The 21,545-nt window shown below is 37.2% G+C and overlaps 1 protein-coding gene across 3 annotated transcripts in view; it reads right to left on the minus strand.

Annotated features, from left to right (window-relative positions):
• LOC128702386 (ATP-dependent DNA helicase RecQ) overlaps positions 1-21,313 on the minus strand; it is a 32,728-nt gene extending 11,415 nt beyond the window's left edge. The window contains exons 1-12 of one of the 3 annotated variants that reach the window (XM_053796627.2): positions 21,092-21,313; positions 18,460-18,672; positions 17,875-18,018; positions 14,325-14,465; positions 12,127-12,244; positions 10,056-10,167; positions 8,988-9,095; positions 5,488-5,684; positions 5,040-5,125; positions 2,439-2,626; positions 1,958-2,137; positions 468-579 (exon numbers count right to left, since the gene is read on the minus strand). In XM_053796627.2, coding sequence (XP_053652602.2) covers positions 468-579; positions 1,958-2,137; positions 2,439-2,626; positions 5,040-5,125; positions 5,488-5,684; positions 8,988-9,095; positions 10,056-10,167; positions 12,127-12,244; positions 14,325-14,465; positions 17,875-18,018; positions 18,460-18,660 — 1,587 coding nt within the window. In that variant the 5' untranslated portion in view covers positions 18,661-18,672; positions 21,092-21,313. Of the gene's footprint in view, positions 1-467; positions 580-1,957; positions 2,138-2,438; positions 2,627-5,039; positions 5,126-5,487; positions 5,685-8,987; positions 9,096-10,055; positions 10,168-12,126; positions 12,245-14,324; positions 14,481-17,874; positions 18,019-18,459; positions 18,673-19,388; positions 19,478-21,091 lie in introns of those variants that run through there. The other 2 variants (XM_053796628.2, XM_053796629.2) reach the window with 2 other exon arrangements.
• Between the last annotated feature and the right edge of the window lie 232 nt (positions 21,314-21,545).

Consider the following 21,545-nt stretch of genomic DNA (forward strand, 5'->3'; position numbering starts at 1 on the left):
TGCAAACATTTAAAAATATACCAGAAATGTTATAAATGGTACAAAGGTGATATTAAAACAATATCAAAGATAGTTGACACAAAGCTACTACCATTATAATATGCTCCTCACTCAGCGAGGAATTCATTTACCAACGTGGTCTTAGGAACGGAACTCCGTCGTTAACCCTTAAACTGTCCAAACATAGATCTATGTTCACTCGGGTAGCACTCCGAACGTAGATCTACGTTTTTTTATATGCTTTCTTATGGAGAAAATCAAGGTCGGAGCGCTACATGCGTAAACGTAGATCTACATTTTTGGACAGTTTAAGGGTTAAGTGAGGAGAGGCTGTAAATGGATCAAAGAAAAAGTTATAATATCATTGGATAATTTCCAAATAGGGATACACTACAGATTAATTTAATTTTTTTCACAAGAATAAATAACAATGAGTAAATACACATATTACTGAGACAGGTACAAACCCCTGCCGTCTTTAAGAGATTCAAGGAATCCTCAGTAAAGTCGTACTTCCCTTCATCATCAAGGCAAGAAGTTACTCGAGACACTCCTTTATTAGCACTCCGGCCAGACAACCTGTAAAGGTTAATCAATAAAGAATACAAATGTTAAAAAATTTCTATATGTTACACATTACTCTTCTGTCATCTAGGAATGAGATAAGGAGACCGCCACCAAATTCTTATCTTAGCTACTTTTTCCCAAGCTTATAATGGAAGAGAGGAGCTTATGACGACGTTTCAGTCCGACTTGGACCATTTACAAAGTCACACTAACAGTTAGTGCGACTTTGTAAATGGTCCAAGTCGGACCAAAACATCGTCGTAAGCTCCTCTCTTCTATGTGCGGGTTATTTGTGTATCGTTCCAGTCACGGTATTGTGCCTTTTTTTGTTATTTAGTTTATAATGGTCTCTACACCCACTATAACTTCTGCTAGTGAGGCCAGCTCCTTTGAGAAAATTCACCAGGCAGTGTCCAAGTGCTTCTCATAGAAGCTGCAGTGCCGTGATAGAACTAGGGTGCGAGGATTAGAATCTATAAATACTACTGTCACAAACAAGATTGTAGAGACAGTCTCCATATCTTATGCCACAAACCAATATTTTAGTACAAGATACTAAATATTCAACCCATCTGTTTTGTGTATGAAAATAACTTTTATCTCAATGGGCATTTCAAAACCCATTGAGGCGCAGTTTACTATCATAGTCAAATGTCACTGGTATTCTAATTTTGGGCTCTATTATTTCTTATATTTTTCTTATTTACTGTATTTAGTTCTATTTCTTTCCCCAGTAACCCAGTCTTCAGCTCTGCTCGAGTGCTACAGCACCCATGAATATCCCTAAAACAAACACAAGTTTCAATGACTCAAGTGATCTCACACAATTCCTTAATTTTTTTTATACAAGTTCACTTGCTGTTTTGTTTCTTAATTGCTCTACTGGTGTCACACCATCTTATTACTTCAGCAGCAATAAAATAGGTAACACATAAATACCTCTCAAGTTTCACTTTTCTCATGAAAGCTCCCAGGCTGCTGCAATTCGAACATGCGGCCAGTTTGTGTAGACATAATTCACCAATCAGCAAATTATGCTCCTTTGTTTATGTCTGCATACACATACTGTATTTATAAAAGCTTAACTGTATGCATGCTGTATAATACTCTAAGTATGTCTGTTGAAGCGCATTCAAATCTATGCACAAATGCGAAAAAATTTAGTTTTAAACTATATAGCACTTGAATCCTGGCGATGGGAAATACTGTGTCAGCACTCTGAAGGATAAGGGGGAGGGATGTGTTGCAATTAGAGGGTAATTTGAATTGTAGTGTCCCCAAGACAGCTACTGGATAAATTATGGTGAATGCTTCCTAGTTTGGTCACATTACCTTGGTAGGAAATGGCTTATGTGATTAAAAAAACAAACAGCACAGAAGAAGCCCTTACAGTTGGGTACAGTTGTCACAGCAATCTTTCTTTGGTGTACTGCTGGGAGAGTTGGAAGTGAAGTGAGAAAGAATATCAGCTCGACGACAGGTGGTGAGATTCAGGTATGTTTCCATTTTGTTCATCATCATTCTGCGATGATTTCGATACTCATCTGATTTTATCTGGTGCAAAAAAAACCTGAAAAATAATATATATTATCAGAACTCTTACAGATGGTTTTGTAAATAAATTCTTTATAAATGTGCCGTAGACAATAATTTTGATGACATCTCATAGAAAATAGCATTTATCAATTTTTTATCACAGTATGGTCAATTTGATGAAAATAAAAAAATGTAAACTTTCAATTACTTCCACTAAATTACTCTGAAGACAAATAACTTAAATTGGAAAAATAGAAAAAAAGGTAATATTCAGACCATGGAAAATACTGATTGACAATTTTATATTTTAATTTTGTCTATGAATAATATCACACCTGTGGACTGCAAAATCCCCTGGGGCATAAATTACAGAACATACTGATGGTAGGCCATCTCTTCCTGCGCGACCTATTTCCTGATAGTAGGACTCGTGGTTACTTGGTGCTCCATAGTGAATGACTCGTCGCACATCAGGTTTATTTATTCCCATTCCAAAGGCAACCGTAGCAACTACGAGGTCTACCTAAATAGGAAAGAATAAAAATTCAAGTACTATACTGTATACAGCATTGTATACTATATCTTTCTTGCCTAAAAATATACTGCACCACAAAAACTGACAGAAAGATCCCCAGGTATCTTTCCAACATGTAAATATGTTGTACCACATTACACAGATTTACAGCAGACTGGCTTCTAAGCTGAGGAACATGAACTACTAAGAGAAACTAAAGCAGCTGAATCTCATGTTACAGGTAAGGTAAAGGGTGAAATGAAGCTGGTGTAAAAGATATTCAGAGTACTGAAGCATAGTACTGAGGTAAACCTGCATTGGTTTAAAAATATACATGATATCATTCCTGAGACTAGGAACTCACTGCACCAGTCAGCTCCTAGTCTCAGGTATGGGCAAAGAGCAATCAAGAATTCTTGTCAAGCAGCATTTTGTGAAAACTAAGTCTAATTTAGAGGCACTGAGAAACCAAAGAGAGTAAAAATCTAAATGATGCCTTTATTCAAAGTCTGAATCAGTAGTTAGCTAAGACAGATAACTATTTTTCAAGGAGATACTGTACATTAGTTACAATAGTAGATTACCCTTGTTTAAGGCATCCTAGATAGCACAGTTAACAAGTTCTTAGCATAATGATATAACCAGTAAGTTAACCCTTTGAGGGTCCACAGGCCAAATCTCAGAGTGACAGCCAGGGTCCAAGAATTTTCAAAAAAAAAATTTATTTTTTTCTTATGAAATGGTAGAGAATCTTCTTCTGAATGTAATAAATCAAAATGTACGAAATTTGATGGAAAACTGATGAAATTACGCTCTTGTGAATTCTGCTGCATCAGCGATATTTATGCATCGTCAATTTTGCCTACTTTGACTCCCTTTGTAGCCCAATTACATTATTCCAATCGATCAAATTCTTAGCTATTTTGCTAGTATTACTTCTATTTTATCAACTGAGCACAAGGAATTGCCCAGTCAACTGTTTCAACTACCCAACTAAGTGATCAGAAATTGGTAATTTGGCCAATTTAACACAAAGTTCAAAATATTCCAACTTTATAATAGGGTCCAGAATAAACAATGCAGGCATTCCTGGCACTAAACTAACATTTCCTCTGCTTATTAGTTACGTTTTCAGGCTTTACAAATGAATTCCATTTTGATTTTTTATTCACATAATTTCACAGATTTACTGTTATGCAATATTGTAATAATTGTATAAATAATATCAGCACATTCATGAACATATATTAGATCCACCAGCTGATGTTTATTAGACGTGAGAGGACATTTGTTTACCCTTGAACATCGGCAAAAACTGAACATTTCCACTACTCTGAGCTCAATTTCAAGCCATTTTCAGTAAGAAAACCAATCAAAATCATCTCTATTTCTGTAATATATCTTCCATTCTATCAAATGAGATGAAGAAATCGCAAATACAACTGTAAAAAACATACGAAAAGCACCGCAAATGCTTTAATCTAAAAATACATTTGCAGTTTTTTTTCTCATTATGCACTGTGTGCTGCAGTATTTGTTTTATGTGGTACACACTTACCACACAGATGTATTCTCTCATATCTAGGCCAAATTTACAGCTCACAGGTTATCTGAGTGAGCTGAGCTCAAGCTGTAGTTCTACAGCTTGGACCCAGGCTTCAAAGCTGTAGAACTATGGGACGGACTCTCAAAGGGTTAAAGACCCTAATGAACGCATATTAGACCAACCAGTTGGTTGCACATTGGATGAGTGAGGTGATTTACATACTCCAGAATACTGGCAAAAATGAAACATTCTCACTACTTTGAGCTTAATTTCAACTACTTTCATTCCTGAAACCAATCAAAATCATCTATTTCTGTAATATATCGTTCATTCTATCAAATGAAACCAAGAAACCAAAAATACAGCCATAAAAAACACCCAAAAATGCACCACAAAGTTGCTATTTTTACCAACAACATGGTTGCAGTTTTTCCCTATTAAGCACTATGTGGGGGCAGGATTATTTGTATATGGTGTACACTTACCACATCAACCAATTCTTTCATATCTAGGCCCAATTTTACCACTTACAGCTTATCTGAGTGAGCTGAGCTCATGGCGTAGAACTACAGCACAGACAATGACCTCAAACCCATAGTACTATGGCACTTACAATGAAAGGGTTAAGAAGGTTTCTAACTTGCAGCTTCCAGAAACCTTGATGGTACACTATGATGAGTGACTATTATCTATTTATTACTAACATTCATAAAAGGTTCCAAAAAATGATTTGATTTAATGCAGATAATTGACCTAGGAGTTGTTAATGACAAGACTGTAAATGCAGTATTGAATTTCTACTGAGTGCATTATGATACATTAATACATTCTTTAGGTGAAATCAAATAATCATTTAATTTAAAATTTTAGCATTACCTTGTCACAAACAAATCTTTCATGAGACTTCTTTCGCTGATCTGGCGTCATTCCAGCATGGTACATCTCACAATTTATTCCAGAACCTGCAGTATAAATTCATTATAAATAATCATCACTAAAAGCTTCTAAAACAAGAAAAGTAAGCTCAAAGAGCATAATATAAAGTATACATAAATTTAAACTAATACGTATATCAATCAATAGAAGAAATATATTAAAGTCAATGTGATTATTCGTCACCTCTGAAAAGTTGATGCAAATAAAGCATGTAAAACTATATAAACCCCTCGCACGACAAAATTTCAAGGCAGGTTTCATACAACCAGTTTACCTGTGTAATAATTTCTACACTCCATTTCATCATATTGTTTCCCTAATTATATATAATTAACACTGTACGCACACATTCATCACTCATAAACATTTGTTTTTATTGAACACTAACCTCTTAATGTTAGTGCTACTTCCTCTGTTGCTTTCTTTGTGGGGCAATAAATAATGGTAGATCCCTCTGGATAGTATTTTCCACATGAATCTTTTGCCATGAGGGGAAGAAGATCAGATAAAATGTTTTTTTTCTTGATCCTCACTTCAATATAGAGATTTGGTCGGTCAAAGCTTGTAATAGTCACTTCTGGTGATCTAAATATAAAACAAAATATATACATAAGTAATCATTAGGTATTGCTGACAGTCCACAAAACATACAAAACAATTGGCAATCAAATTATGTACTTGGCAGTCAGACTATAGTTATGGTGCCAGTGGACTCTCACAGTGTTTATTACAGCTGGAGAGCTCATATGATGTGGAGCAATAATTTTTTTTTTAACACGTCGGCTCTCTCCCACCAAGGCAGGTTGACTCAAAAACAAAACAAACACTTTCATCATCATTCACACATAATCACTGTCTTTGCAGAGGCACTCAGATACAACAGTTTAAATGTCACTCCAAACAGCCAATATGACAAACCCTTCCTTTAAAGTGCAGGCTTTGTACTTCTCACCTCCAGGACTCAAGTCTGGCTAACTGGTTTCCCTGAATCCCTTCACAATAATAATGATCACTTTTTCTTTGCTAAAAGTGTTTTTATGAGAAATCAAAAGACAGCGTGGGGGTTTCAAAAGGTATTATTCAGAGGGCAGAGGCATTGTGTAGGTGGTTTGAGGCTTCTGAGAAGATGAAAAAGAATAGGATAATCAAGAAGGTATATAAATCAGGGGTAGTGCAAGAAAGGTATACAATACCGACAATATGAAAGTTAAGACACATGTGCAACATCTGGATATCTTTATTGTACACGTTTTGCCATCCAGTGGCTTTATCAATATAGATTCTAGGACGTACTTAGAAGACAGTAGAGCTATATACTACAAAAGATGAGGTAATGAGTCCCTCAGCCTTGGAGTTGGTATTGAGAGCACCGTGGTGGTGGAGAATCTGGAGCAATGGCAAAGAGACTGGTGGTTATATAGGCATCAGTGGATAGGGACGTGTAGTAGACGAGGGCATAGTCTATGCCCTCATCTTCTACGTGTCCCTATCCACTGACGCCTATATAACCACCAGTCTCTTTGCCTTTGCTCCAGATTCTCCACCGCTACGGCGCTCTCAACACCAACTCCAAGGCTGAGGAACTCATTACCTCATCTTTTGTATATAGTTCTACTTTCTTCTAAGTATGTCCAAGAATCTGTATTGATAAAGCCACTGGATGGCGAAACGTCTACAATAAAGATATCCCGATGTTGCACATGTGTCTTAACTTTCAAATCAGGGGTAGAAGGCAGGAGAAATAGGGGTCATCCCAGAAAAAGCTGGAAGGAGGATTTGAAGAAGGTTTTACGTAGTTGGGGCTTGAGCATCCAGCTGGCATATGTAGGCATGTTAGACTGGTGTGAGTGGGCACATGTGGTGTTTTAAGGCTTTCACAGGCTGTTGGAGTGTGAGAGGAGTAACCTTTATGAAGGGATTCAGAGGAATCAGTTAGGCAGACTTGAGTCTGGAACCTGGAAGTGGGAAGTAAAATGCTTATACTCTAAAGGAAAGGTGGAGATGCTACAGTTTCGAGGAGCATACGACTTGTGATGTCTGTGCATTTCTGGTAACAGCTCTACTGAATTAATAACTGTGAATATTTCTCTTTTTAAGTCACCCTACCTTGGTGGGAAACAGCCAATGTGATAAAAAATTATTGCAAAATTATCAGAATTCAAAATGAAGTCTTTTATTTTCTCCTTTTTAATTTGTTTAATAAACCAGGCCATAAAAAAACTAAAAATGCCAACTGAATAATTCTTAGGATTAAAATAAAATATATAAACTCTTGGCCAAAAGCAGAAATAGAGCGAAAAGAAAATTTAAAACACTGAGCCAATTATTTCTGTAACACAAAGAAATGCCAAGCAACAGCTTTTCCTCTATTATACTGAAAATACCAAATAAATGAAATTACCAAATGAATCATGAAAAGTTTAGAACCTTGGTAATGATTTTTTATCTGAAATAACCAGATTGTAGTAAGCCACTAACTGGTTCTCTAACCCCCATTTTACCTTAAATATACCATGGAGATAGCCTACGAACTCAACATCACCTCAAGCTTAAAAAAAAAAAAAAAAAAAAAAAAAACGCTGTCATAGCCCCCTCCACAGAAGTGGTAACAAAGCACTTGCACAAAGCCACAGACTGATAGCACTGACATCACACCTTATCAAAATCTTTGAAAGATTGCTAAGAAGCTGCCGTACGCATGACATTATAACAATTACACAACCCAGGAAAACATGGAGTTTCAGTAGGACACTCCTTCAACTTGATAACTGCTAGACCATTTCAATTGAAACAGTATACAAAATGTAGGGCAACCACTCATAATAGCAAAGGAGATAAATAAAGGACTTAAGGGTAAACATGTTGGAAGATACTTCATTCAGAGAATAAAATAATGTTATCATTACAGCTGTGCAACAGTTAAGTATCTTAATTCAAAACGTTTTGCTTACACAGTAGGCTCTAAGGTTGATGGATTGATCACATTATCTTTACTTCTCCAATGCCTCTGCCCTCTCCAAATTAATCTCCTCATCACTTGACTGAAGAAGCTTTCTATGTAGGTGAAATCTTTCTGGAATAAAGATATCTAACTATTGCACATGTGTCTTACTTATCTACTTGTCAGTATTGTATACCACGATTTACAGTGGAACCTCAGTACTCGAACAGCTCTGTACTCGAACAATTCGGTATTCGTATTCTTTGTTCAGTAAACAAATCGCTCGGTAGTCAACCGTTTGCTCAACACTCATCCAAACAAACACAATCTGCCAGAACTTCGCGGTAAACTATTTCGTGTTTCTTCGCATTTTTTCATGTTTTTTATATTATTTGTATAAAGAAGTCACCATGGGGCCTAAGAGGGTTAGTGATAACAGCCAACCATAAAGAAAATTAACTGGGGAAAATTTGTTCTGTACTCAAACAGACTGGCACTTGAACAGCCCTCTGGAACCAATTAAGTTCAAGTGCTGAGGTTCCAATGTATACTGATCATAGCTGTAAGGAAAATAATAGGTTGGATATAAAGAACTTTCAAAATTCTATTTGATCTCACTGGGTTGAAGAATGGCAAAATTTTTCATGTGCCACAAATAAAAACAAACATGAATAATTAATAACATATGATATTAGTAAGTGCACTTTTAAAGAATAATATGTGCAATGTTTGAATCAAATGATATTTTATGGTACATACATAATTTTGTTGTGCAATAAAATAGACAACACATACACGTCCAGTCAGATGAGTGGGCAAGACTGCTGACAACTGGTATTTGCAGGAAGTTGACAAGTGCTTTTAAAATGATACAGAAAAATCTCAAGATGTATATAGTACATAGTTTTATGCATAAACAAAAAAGAAAAATATAATAGTAAACATACCGCAGTCCAAGTGAAGAACATATGTCCTTGCGTACACGCTGAGTTGCAGTGGCTGTTAGCGCTAAAATTGGGACTTTGGGAAACTGCTTTCTCAAAGTTCCAAGCCGCCTGGGGAAGTACATGTATGATTATTATTATTTCTTTTTTAACAAGTTGGCCGTCTCTCACCGAGGTAGGGTGACCCAAAAACGAAAGAAACACTTCTGCCATCATTCGCACTATTACTGTCTTTCCAGAGGTGCGCAGTTACGACAGTTTAGATATCGCTCAGAACAGCAAATATCCCAAACCCCTCCTTCAGAGTAGAGGCAATGTACTTCCCACCTCACTAAACCCGTATAGGTCATTATTTTGCAGAAGCAAGATAGCTTCCTCCTAGTCAGTCAAATTTCTTCAGTAGCCAGGAGTGAATTCTAAAACCTTAATCTTGAATTTTTTTGCAATTAAAAATATGAATGCTGAACAAATGCTTTATTCACTGGTTAATCAAAATTGAGGGCAAATTTTCTTATTAAAATTTAAGAACAATAATTTTGGTAGCTGTTAAAAGTAGGTAAGCTTTAAATTAGAATTTAAAATACTACTACAATGCAATACACCATACATATATATGAAGCTTTTTTTTTTTCAACAAACCGGCCGTATCCCACCGAGGCAAGGTGCCCCCAAAAAGAAAAACAAAAGTTTCTCTTTTCAAATTTAGTAATCAATACAGGAGAAGGGATTACTAGCCCCTTGCTCCCGGCATATATATGAAGCTACTGTGGATATATAAATTATATGTTAAGAAAAAATTACAAAACTTTGTAATGCTAAAAATGATTCTTTTCTAAACATTCTATACATAAATGCTAAATAAGCTGGGAAAAATAACAAGGAGAGCTGTGGAGGAGACAAACAAAAAAAGACAATGCTAGAACATACAATCATGGAAGGCTTAAAACAGTCATGGGGAATTCATGCTACAAAGCAGACCATATCAATTTATAGTCTCTTCAAAAAGAAAATTATAACCCATAACTCTAGGATAAAAATTACTGGAATTGACACTACTAAAGAGTAACTAACCTGTAAGCAGCCCTGAAGTCATGTCCCCATTGACTGACACAATGAGCTTCATCAATTGCAAAGAGGGAAATCCCTACTCTGTTCTTGAGTGTGACCAGGATATCTGAACATGCTGCCCACAGAGAAAAAGGTATTTTGCTTTATTCTTATTACTGTAATATGAATGACATTTCAGAATGTTACACAGAAAATAAAATAATTTTTGTATATACTCAGTGAAGACAAAATATTACTAAGAACTCTGTAAAAATAATCTGAAAATAATTTTTTAATTAAACTTTTATTTGAAAAGAAATATACATTCTTCATCCCATAAGATTTACATCAATTTGCACAAGAATGCTTACTCTTTTATCCATTCTTTGACCTCTATAGTTAATTCTAAATTCTATCAAATTAGTCTGTAGTACTGTACAGTAAATCTCGATATAACAGACATTTAACTGTTTGAGGGGTCCAAGCCGTAGATCTACACCTTGTCCACAGGGTCCAAGAATTGTCAAAAATAATTTTTATTTTTTCTTATGAAATGTTAGAGAATCATTTTCTGAAGGTAATAAACAAAAAGTACAAAATTTGATGGAAAATTGACGAAATTACACATGCAAATTTTACTGCATCAATGATATTTACACGTCGGCAATTTTGCCCACTCTGACTCCTATTTTAGGCCAATTACATTACTCCAGTTGACCAAATTCTTAGCTATTTTGCTAGTATTACTTCTATTTTATCGATTGAGCACAAGAAACTGCCTAATCAACTATTTCAACTACCCAATAAAATGATCAGAAATTGGTAATTTGCCCAATTTCACACAAAGTTCAAAATGTTCCAATTTCAAAATAAGGTCCAGAATAAACAATGCAGGCATTCCTGGCACTAAAATAACATTTCCACTGTTTATCAGTTACATTTCCAGGTTTTACAGATGAATTTCATTTTGATTTTTTATTTACATAAAGGAATTTTATTCACACCAAATAATAGAATATTTACTGCTATGCAGTTTTATAATACTAATTGTATAAATAATATCAGCGCATTCATGAATGTATATTAGACCCACCAGTTGGTGTGTACTGGACACATGACGTCATTTGTTTACTCATGAACATTGGGGAAAATCAAACATTCCTGCTAATTTGAGCTCAATTTCAAGCTGTTTTCAGCACCAAAACCAATCAAAATCATCTCTGTTTCTGTAATATATCTTCCATTCTATCAAATAAGACCAAGAAACCATAAATACACCCGTAAAAACCATATGAAAATGCACTGCAAACTCAGTGTTTTAATCGAAAAACATGGTTGGTTTTTTATCTCATTATGCACTACATGCTGCAGATTTGTTTTATATGGTGCACACTTACCACATAAATGCATTCTCTCATATCTAGGCCCAAATTTACTGCTCACAGCTAATCTGAGTGAGTTGAGCTCATGGCTTAGAACTATGGCCTTTACCCTGTGGACAAGACAGATCTCTGGCTTGGACCTTCAAATTGTTAAAATAATAGACAAAATCCACTGGGTAACTTGTACCTTTAACATCTTTATTTCCAAGGTTTCCTGCAATATAACAGAAAACAGTTTTTTTTCTTTATACATTATTCTGATTTAACAGATATTCAGACAGTCCCCCTTATTAGTCCACTGTATTGAGTGTTTGCACATGAATTTTTCTTCAGCTCTACCTATAAATAAAACACTTTATAAGAAAGAAAATAATTTTGAACAGTATTTCCTTTTAAAGGGTTATTAAGACTAGAGACAAACATACCAAACCAGGAAAAACATGGAAATCATCTCCACATACTAATAATATTATACGAGTACAGTATGTGCATGTAACATATGCATGTATCTACCTCATAACTATAGAATTAATTAGCAGCTCTTACAATTTCTGATTATTATTAAGAATTATTATTATTATTTCTTTTAGCACACCAGCCATCTCCCAATGAGGTAGGGTAACCCAAGAAAAAGAAACACCTTATTATTATCTCCAAAATTTCCTGTTAATGTTTTGTTATCTTCTAGTATACCAAAACATAATTACACATACCATCAGTGAATTCTGGAGTTATATAAATGACTCTATATCTGCCAGTAAACATGTCGGAATACACTTCCCCTTTATTCTTAAGGGCACTTCCAAGGTAACATGCTTCAATGTTGGATGCCTGAAAGCAAAGAATGTCATATACACAACTAGGAATGATAATGCTTTATTAAAAAGATGTGACTATGATTCACAATGGCACACTCTGAGCCATTATTGGAAAAAAGGTGACAGGGAAGACCCTTTCAATTACAGGCCAGTTTCATTGACAAATGTTGCTGTAAAAACAATGGAAAAAGCTATTAAAGTGGATAAAACACATAAAAGAGAACACCCACTAATGAGTAAACAATTCATTTTTCCCTCTGGAAATTCTTTTTTTTTTTTTTTTTTCAACAAGATGGCCGTCTCCCACAGAGGCAGGGTGACCCAAAAAAGAAAGAAAATCCCCCAAAAGAAAATACTTTCATCGTCATTCAACGCTTTCACCACACTCACACATTATCACTGTTTTTGCAGAGGTGCTCAGAATACAACAGTTTAGAAGCATATACGTATAAAGTTACACAACATATCCCTCCAAACTGCCAATATCCCAAACCCCTCCTTTAAAGTGCAGGCATTGTACTTCCCATTTCCAGGACTCAAGTCCGACTATATGAAAATAACCGGTTTCCCTGAATCCCTTCACTAAATATTACCCTGCTCACACTCCAACAGATCGTCAGGTCCCAAGTACCATTCGTCTCCATTCACTCCTATCTAACACGCTCACGCATGCTTGCTGGAAGTCCAAGCCCCTCGCCCACAAAACCTCCTTTACCCTCTCTCTCCAACCCTTTTGAGGGCGACCCCTACCCCGCCTTCCTTCCCCTATAGATTTATATGCTTTCCATGTCATTCTATTTTGATCCATTCTCTCTAAATGACCAAACCACCTCAACAACCCCTCTTCTGCCCTCTGACTAATACTTTTATTAACTCCACACCTTTTCCTAATTTCCACACTCCGAATTTTCTGCATAATATTTACACCACACATTGCCCTTAGACAGGACATCTCCACTGCCTCCAACCGTCTCCTCGCTGCTGCATTTACCACCCAAGTTTCACACCCATATAAGAGTGTTGGTACTACTATACTTTCATACATTCCCTTCTTTGCCTCCATAGATAACGTTTTTTGACTCCACATGTACCTCAACGCACCACTCACCTTTTTTCCTTCATCAATTCTATGATTAACCCCATCTTTCATAAATCCATCCACCGACACGTCAACTCCCAAGTATCTGAAAACATTCACTTCTTCCATACTCCTCCTCCCCAATTTGATATCCAGTTTTTCTTTATCTAAATCATTTGATACCCTCATCACCTTACTCTTTTCTATGTTCACTTTCAACTTTCTACCTTTACACACATTCCCAAACTCATCCACTAACCTTTGCAATTTTTCTTTAGAATCTCCCATAAGCACAGTATCATCAGCAAAAAGTAACTGTGTCAATTCCCATTTTGAATTTGATTCCCCATAATTTAATCCCACCCCTCTCCCGAACACCCTAGCATTTACTCCTTTTACAACCCCATCTATAAATATATTAAACAACCATGGTGACATTACACATCCCTGTCTAAGACCTACTTTTACCGGGAAGTAGTCTCCCTCTCTTCTACACACCCTAACCTGATCCTCACTATCCTCATAAAAGCTCTTTACAGCATTTAGTAACTTACCACCTGGAAATTCATGTACAGTATATATCAAATCTAATAAGTTATTATGACAGTCTCAGAAATTGTTCACAGAATGGATGGGCAGATTGCATTTATCTAGATGTTAAGAATGTTTTTCATAGTTTTCCATGAAAGACTAATTTGGAAACTTTAAGATAGGAGGAATAAAGGATAAATTATTAAAGTGGATGAGTCTTTCTGTTTGAGAGAAAAAGGCAGATAGTTATGAGAAGAAAAATGTCATCAAAGGGATATGTGTCACAAATTGGGGTGGTGGAAGGATCTGTTTGTAGTGACTTTGGTATCAGTTCACTTATTCAATGTCACATCATTCAAGTTTTAAATCAATACAAAGAATCAATTTTCAATATATCAATGGGAAACAGCATTATAAAACTCCACAAGGCACCCATACAGATAACAAATACAGCATAGGTAATTATAAAAGATTAAATGCTTACCTTGAGGGCCAACACCTGGTCCTGCATAAGAGATATGAGTGGTGACACAACTACTGCCACTCCACTAGTGTACACTGCAGGGAACTGGTAGCAAAGACTTTTGCCATATCCTGTTGCCATTACTACACAGTTATCACGACCCTAGAATAAATGATGCTAAAAAAGCACTGTAGAAACTTGATATAACATTCAACAAATCTAAAACAGCTTTAGTCACAATAAGTTAGACACAAATTGAATTTATATTGCTTGTCTGTCACTATGTAAGAAAGTTATATCATAATTTTAAATAACACCTAGATGCACGGATATCTTCATTAAGAACAATGTTTGGCCCACACAGTGAGCTTTATCAAGTCAGTAGAAAACAAATGCAAAAAAGGAATATGTATACAGGTACAAAGGAAGGTGAGGTAAATAGGATTATCTTGGAGTGTAAGTCACTGCAAGGAGGACACCAGTCTATTTTACTGACTTCCAGACACCTAGATAACTTGAAAGTATGATGTCAGGTCAACGTTTGGATAACAAGAAGCTAGAATGACTTTGAGAGTGTATAAATCTGTAGTGGAGGGAAGTTGGGGTAGGGGTCGGCCTAGGAAAGGTTGGAGGGGAGGGGGTAAAGGTTTTGCGTGCAGGGGGCTTGGACTTCCAGCAAGCGTGAGTGAGCATATTAGACAGGAGCAAATGCAGACAAATGTTTTTAGGATTTGACGTGCCGTTGGAGTGTACGCAAGGTAACATTTATGGAGGGATTCAGGAAAACTGGCAGGCCAGACTTGATTCCTGGAGATGGGAAGTACAGTGCTGGCACTCTGAAGGAGGGGTGTTCATGTTAATGTTAATCTTCCTGCTTTGTATAAGACTGATGAAGCCAATGTGTAGCGAAACGTTTCTTCAATAAAGATTCCCATATGTTGCATTAATGTCTCAATTCTTCAACTTGTCAGTTTTCAAAACCATTCATCACAACTGTAGTGTAAGCATGCCTCTGGCAAGACAGTGATGGAGTGAATGATGAAAGTTTTTCTTTTTTGGGCCACCCTGCCTTGTGAGAAATGGCCGATGTGTTAATAAAAAAAAAAATATCCTGGTTCTGATATGGGCAGATTCTAAGTCTATCCATATGTATAACACATGCCTTGTTTGTGCTGTGTTGTGGGTTCTGCATGTACACTGATGTTCTCAGACTCGTGTGGTAATGTTCTGTGAAATTTTCCCTATGTAACATTTGTTATGTCCATTACTAGTAATGAAACAGACTTCTGCTCTTCCTGCATCATGGTGGCTTTATTTAGCCCCAGTGTCATCCTTGATGGCCATGGAAGTGATGACTGTAACGTTGCTTTTGAACAGCATGTTGGCGTGTTTGGTGCAAATATTACTTGTGTGAAGAGTAAAGTACAGTACCTATCCATTCGTTTTGGATGTACTCATAATTTAAAAGCAGCCTTTTCCTTCAGACTGTATACTCCAGACTGTATACTCTGTATACTCTGAAGAAACCTATTAGCATCCCTCTCTTGTTTCTATCATTGAGGTGGGACATGGAATGGACAAGGTCATGTCAATTAGTAAGGTTCTGGTAAACCTTGAATTTCAGCTGTGTATCTGATTTGCAGGACAGAACATCTACAAAAGAGAGCACGTTGCATTCCTCCTACAGGGTGAATTGAATGCAAGGTTTAACTTCCACTACCATCAAGGACCTTACTAAGAGCCAGACACTATAATATAGAAAAAGCAGTAGTCTACATCATTCCATGCAACTGATGTGGCAAATGTTACAGGACCTTGTCACATGGGTCAAAGAATACTAGTATGTATACAGAACACAATGCAAATAATGTATGCAGAATGCAATAAGTACAAATAATGCATGCATTATACATTGAAACACCGACAACCACCTCATGATATGGGCAGATGCTATACCTGTTGTCAAAGAACGAGACAGACACAAGGTGTTTAACCCTTAAACTGTCCAAAGGTAGATCTATGTTTACATGCATAGTGCTCCAACCTTTATTTTCTCCATTTGAAAGCATGTAAAAAAACGTAGATCTACGCTCGGAGCGCTGTGCACGTGCACGTGCACGTAGATCTACGTGTTGGCAGTTTAAGGGTTAAAATCTGCACTTATCAGCACCTCTAATACTATTACAGAAAACCAGAGTAGATTCATGTTAGCCAAACATTTAGCTTACACCTTACTTGCAAGTCATCCAGGTGTCCAGGAGCCAATATAATATAGTATCCAGCATACACTCTTCAGTGCACATCCTCACACTGAGATACTCCCATGCACCTCACCTTCCTTTATTTTTTATTATTTTTTTAACACGTCAGCTGTTTCCTACTGAGGCAGGGTGACCCAAAAAGAAAGAAAAAAACTTTCATCAACATTTAACACTTTCACCATCACTCATACATAATCACTGTCTTTGCAGAGACACTCAGATACGACTTAGACGTCCCTCCAAACTGCCAATATCCCAAACCCGTCCTTTAAAGTGCAGGCATTTTACTTTCCATTTCCAGGACTCATGTCAGGCTAACTGGTTTCCCTGAATACCTTCACAAAACACTGCCCAGCTCACACTCCAATAGCTCATCAGGTCCCAAAAACCATTCGTCTCCACTCGTTCCTATCTAACATGTTCACATACACTTGCTGGAAGTCCAAGCCCCTCACCCACAAAACCTCCTTTACCCCCTCCCTCCAACCTTTTTGGGGATGACCCCTACCCAGCCTTCCTTCCCCTACAGATTTATACACTCTTCTTTTATATGTATATATAATCGCAGTTTGGAGAAGCATCTGAACTGCAGCATCTGCACACCTCTGGCAAGAGTGAATGATAATGAAAAAGTTTCTTTTTTGGGTCACGCTATCTTTGTGGGAAATGGTCAGTGTGTTAAAAACAAAAATTCTTCCTTATTCATTATCTACTGACCTGATGTAGCCTACTGTGTGGATGAAATGTCATTAATAAAGATATCCTCTGCATCTAAGTACCATTTAGTCTACTTTGTCCGTATTTACATATCATTCGAGTTCCAAAATTTTAAATGTTGCCCAGTGCTTTACAGTAAATTAATAAGCTTGCAGTATTAGTTTGTTTTAAGTTGCATTAAAAGAAAACAGACAATGACCAAAGTTTACCTGTTCACAAACCATACCCCCGGCCGGGATTGAACCCGCGGTCATAGAGTCTCAAAACTCCAGCCCGTCGGGTTCAATCCCGGCCGGGGGTATGGTTTATTTGCAATCGTGTCATTACGATTTCTTAAGTCATCTTTACCTGTTCACATAATGGCATGCATTATTTTTTAGAAGTTCATAAATATGTACAGTGTTACCTATGCGATTATGTGTATGAATTTGCAGTCAACTTTCAAAGAACTGTTTACAATTAAAATACAGTAATTCACAATTTTCAACCTTTTGACACAAAAAATGAACAACAGAAAAGTAATGCTTCAGGTTTGTCAACAATAAAGTGCTTGGTAGTAAAAATTATAACTGGAAAAATAACAATGTATGTACCTGCAATACAGCATAGATTATTTTCCACTGCATAGGGCGAAAGGCACTATGACCAAATGATTCTTGAAGGACATGTAAGTGGTCATTAGTTGGTGCGGGAATTCCGGGAGGAAGAGCATCATCATCACATACTGTTGTCTGGTTCTAAAATAATAAAAAGACATTCATTTTACATTATTATCAATGCAATTTTTTTTACTAATACAGTGGACCCCTGCTTAACGATCACCTCCCAATGTGACCAATTATGTAAGTGTATTTATGTAAGTGCATTTGTACGTGTAAGTTTGGGGGTCTGAAATGGACTAATCTACTTCACAATATTCCTTATGGGAACAAACTCGGTCAGTACTGGCACCTGAGCATACTTCTGGAATGAAAAAATATCGTTAAACGGGGGTCCACTGTATAGTGAGTGTGTAAGCATGGGGAGTGCTAAAATCTTGTGGAGCATGCAGCACCTGGGGAACAGGAGGCAATCAGGGTTGGTCCATGGAATGGGAAAGTAGCTCCAATTCCTCTGATCAAAAGAACCCTTCACCAATATCAAGATAACCCCCTTGAAGGGTGCATTACTCTACTTACCAGTGCTAGCTCATCATATTCTGGAGCATCAGGCATGTCTATATCATAATCTGCAAAGATGTTCTCCAGTTCATCTTGAGGGATGTCATCCTGGTAATTCCCCTCATCACCAAACTCTTCAGCCATCTCCTCTGTATAGTCATCCTCTAAAAGAGCATCTACAGCTCCAGCTATTTCCTCATCGTCTTCGATAGCTGTCATGTTGGTGATTACCTATGGAATAGGGCATTAACAGTAATAATAATAATAATAATAATATAAAATAATATCTTTATTTCTACAAGTACATGTACAAGGTATACAAGACTAGCTGACATCAATGACATACTACTATCTAGAAAGCCACTTGTTATGCAGAGAATTTTGGGCAAATTAGGTCAGTTTTGTCCCAGGATGCAACCCACACTAGTTGACTAACACCCAGGTACTCATTTTACTGAGGGGGAACATAGACAACCAGTGTAAGGAAACATGCGTAATGTTTCAACCTTTGTCAGGAACTGAACCTGGACACTCACCGTGTGAAGCAAGAGCTTTTGCCACCAGGTCACGGACCATGTTGCAAAATTCCCATTTTGTAATACAAAGATAAGCTTTATTTTAAATTAATTAAACATATTTTAAATATTTATTTTTAAATTTTTACAACAGTTACATTACAGGCTTACAGTATAATACAATGACTCTTAAACCTAAGATAACCCAACAAAGCCAATTAGTATGATTTAGTATTTCAACTCCCTCAAAATAAGACATACAGCAGCTCCAGTAGCTGCAGCTCAACTTCCACAAAATGCTAAGTATGTAAGAAAAAATAAAATAAGATTTGTTTGGATTTTTAACCCAAGGAAAATCAGTGCGCCATCCTTCAATCTTGTCCCCCAGGATGCGACCCACGCCAGTCGACTAACACCCAGGTACCTACTTACTGCTAGGTGAACATGGACAACAGGTGTAAGTAAATATGTCCAACGTTTACACTCAGCCGAGGACTGAACTACAGACGAGAGCACAGTAACTCCAGGAGCTAAAAGATAAGATGCTACATATTATCTTCCTCAAATATACTCGCCTCACACCTGGAGTTTACCTGGAGAGAGTTCCGGGGGTCAACGCCCCCGCGGCCCGGTCTGTGACCAGGCCTCCTGGTGGATCAGAGCCTGATCAACCAGGCTGTTGCTGCTGGCTGCACGCAAACCAACGTACGAGCCATAGCCCGGCTGGTCAGGAACCGACTTTAGGTGCTTGTCCAGTGCCAGCTTGAAGACTGCCAGGGGTCTGTTGGTAATCCCCCTTATGTATGCTGGGAGGCAGTTGAACAGTCTCGGGCCCCTGACACTTATTGTATGGTCTCTTAACGTGCTAGTGACACCCCTGCTTTTCATTGGGGGATGTTGCATCGTCTGCCAAGTCTTTTGCTTTCGTAGTGAGTGATTTTCGTGTGCAAGTTCGGTACTAGTCCCTCTAGGATTTTCCAGGTGTATATAATCATGTATCTCTCCCTCCTGCGTTCCAGGGAATACAGTTTTAGGAACCTCAAGCGCTCCCAGTAATTGAGGTGTTTTATCTCCGTTATGCGCGCCGTGAAGGTTCTCTGTACATTTTCTAGGTCAGCAATTTCACCTGCCTTGAAAGGTGCTGTTAAGTGTGCAGCAATATTCCAGCCTAGATAGAACAAGTGACCTGAAGAGTGTCATCATGGGCTTGGCATCCCTAGTTTTGAAGGTTCTCATTATCCATCCTGTCATTTTTCTAGCAGCTGCGATTGATACAATGAGCGACTGTGGCTCAATCCCTGGCAAGAGTGGAAACATTGGTCATGTTCCTTACACCTGCTGTCCTTGTTCATCTAGCAGTAAATAGGTACCTGGGTGTCAGTTGACTGGTGTGGGTTGCATCCTGGGGGGCAAGATTACAAAACCACAATGGAAATAAGGACAGTCCTTGATGACACACTGACTTTATTGGGTTACCCCGGGTGGATAACAATCTGGGTTAAAAATCTGAACAAAATCTTAGCTTTAAAGACCATTTTTCTATTTAGCAATAAAACAGTGGAACAGACTGCCAGCACATGTCAAAACTTGTCATAATATGAGCCAGTTCAAGAAGAGTCAAAATGTACCTCATGAATAAGGCTACAGAAAGGAAGGAGAGCGATTTCTTTTATGAAAATGACTAATTTTACCCGCTTTTAACTTTTAAATATAAATAATAACCACCACAAGAACCCCAGTGGAAATAAGTCACTATGACTTGTTTTTGGGTCATCCAGGATCTCTACACATGCTGCTGCATGACCCTTGTCGGTTTAGCGCTTTGTTTAATTATAATAACACACATTATTATTATAATAAAAAAGAAGCGCTAAGCCACAAGGGCTATACAGCTATAATAATACACATATGCTGCTATATATGATAATCAATGTTAACTGTGTATACCTGATTATTATTATAATCAAGGGGAAAGCGCTAAACCCGTAGGATTATACAGCGCCTGTGGGGGGATGTTGAAGATATTCAGGTTTAATTCAGGGAACTGCAGAACAGATCCAATTCCCTAGATCAAGAGCCCCTCACCAGCATCAAGGAACCTTCTTTCAAGGGTGTGTAAAGGTGAATAAACTTACTTAATTCCAACCGAGAAGTTCACTGCTGAAGATCATCTGAGACGTACAACTGAAATAATCTCTTCAGTAAGTGTTTGTGTGTTTCTGGCTCCACATGAGTTTCCTCAACTTAAATTCTATACAGAATCACTGTAAAAATAAATCAAACTTGTGTACGAAAAGGCACATAAAAACTCAACATAAACCCAGTGTTGGTGTTACTGGCTAGGTGAGTGTGAGCTGTGGCAGTATTATTATTATAGTCAAAAAGAAGCGCTAAACCACAAGGGTTGTGAGCTGTGTCAGTATTATAAGTAAGTTTATTCAGGTATATACAAATACAGTTACATAGAATTATCATACATAGCAGAATATGTGTAGAGAACCTAGGATAACCCAAAAAGTCAGACAGAGTGACTTATTCCCATTGGGGTCCTTTTACCTTATTATTATAATATAAAGGTTATAATATTTT

Source organism: Cherax quadricarinatus, chromosome 80 (assembly GCF_038502225.1).
Source record: "Cherax quadricarinatus isolate ZL_2023a chromosome 80, ASM3850222v1, whole genome shotgun sequence".
Lineage (NCBI taxonomy): Eukaryota > Metazoa > Arthropoda > Malacostraca > Decapoda > Parastacidae > Cherax > Cherax quadricarinatus.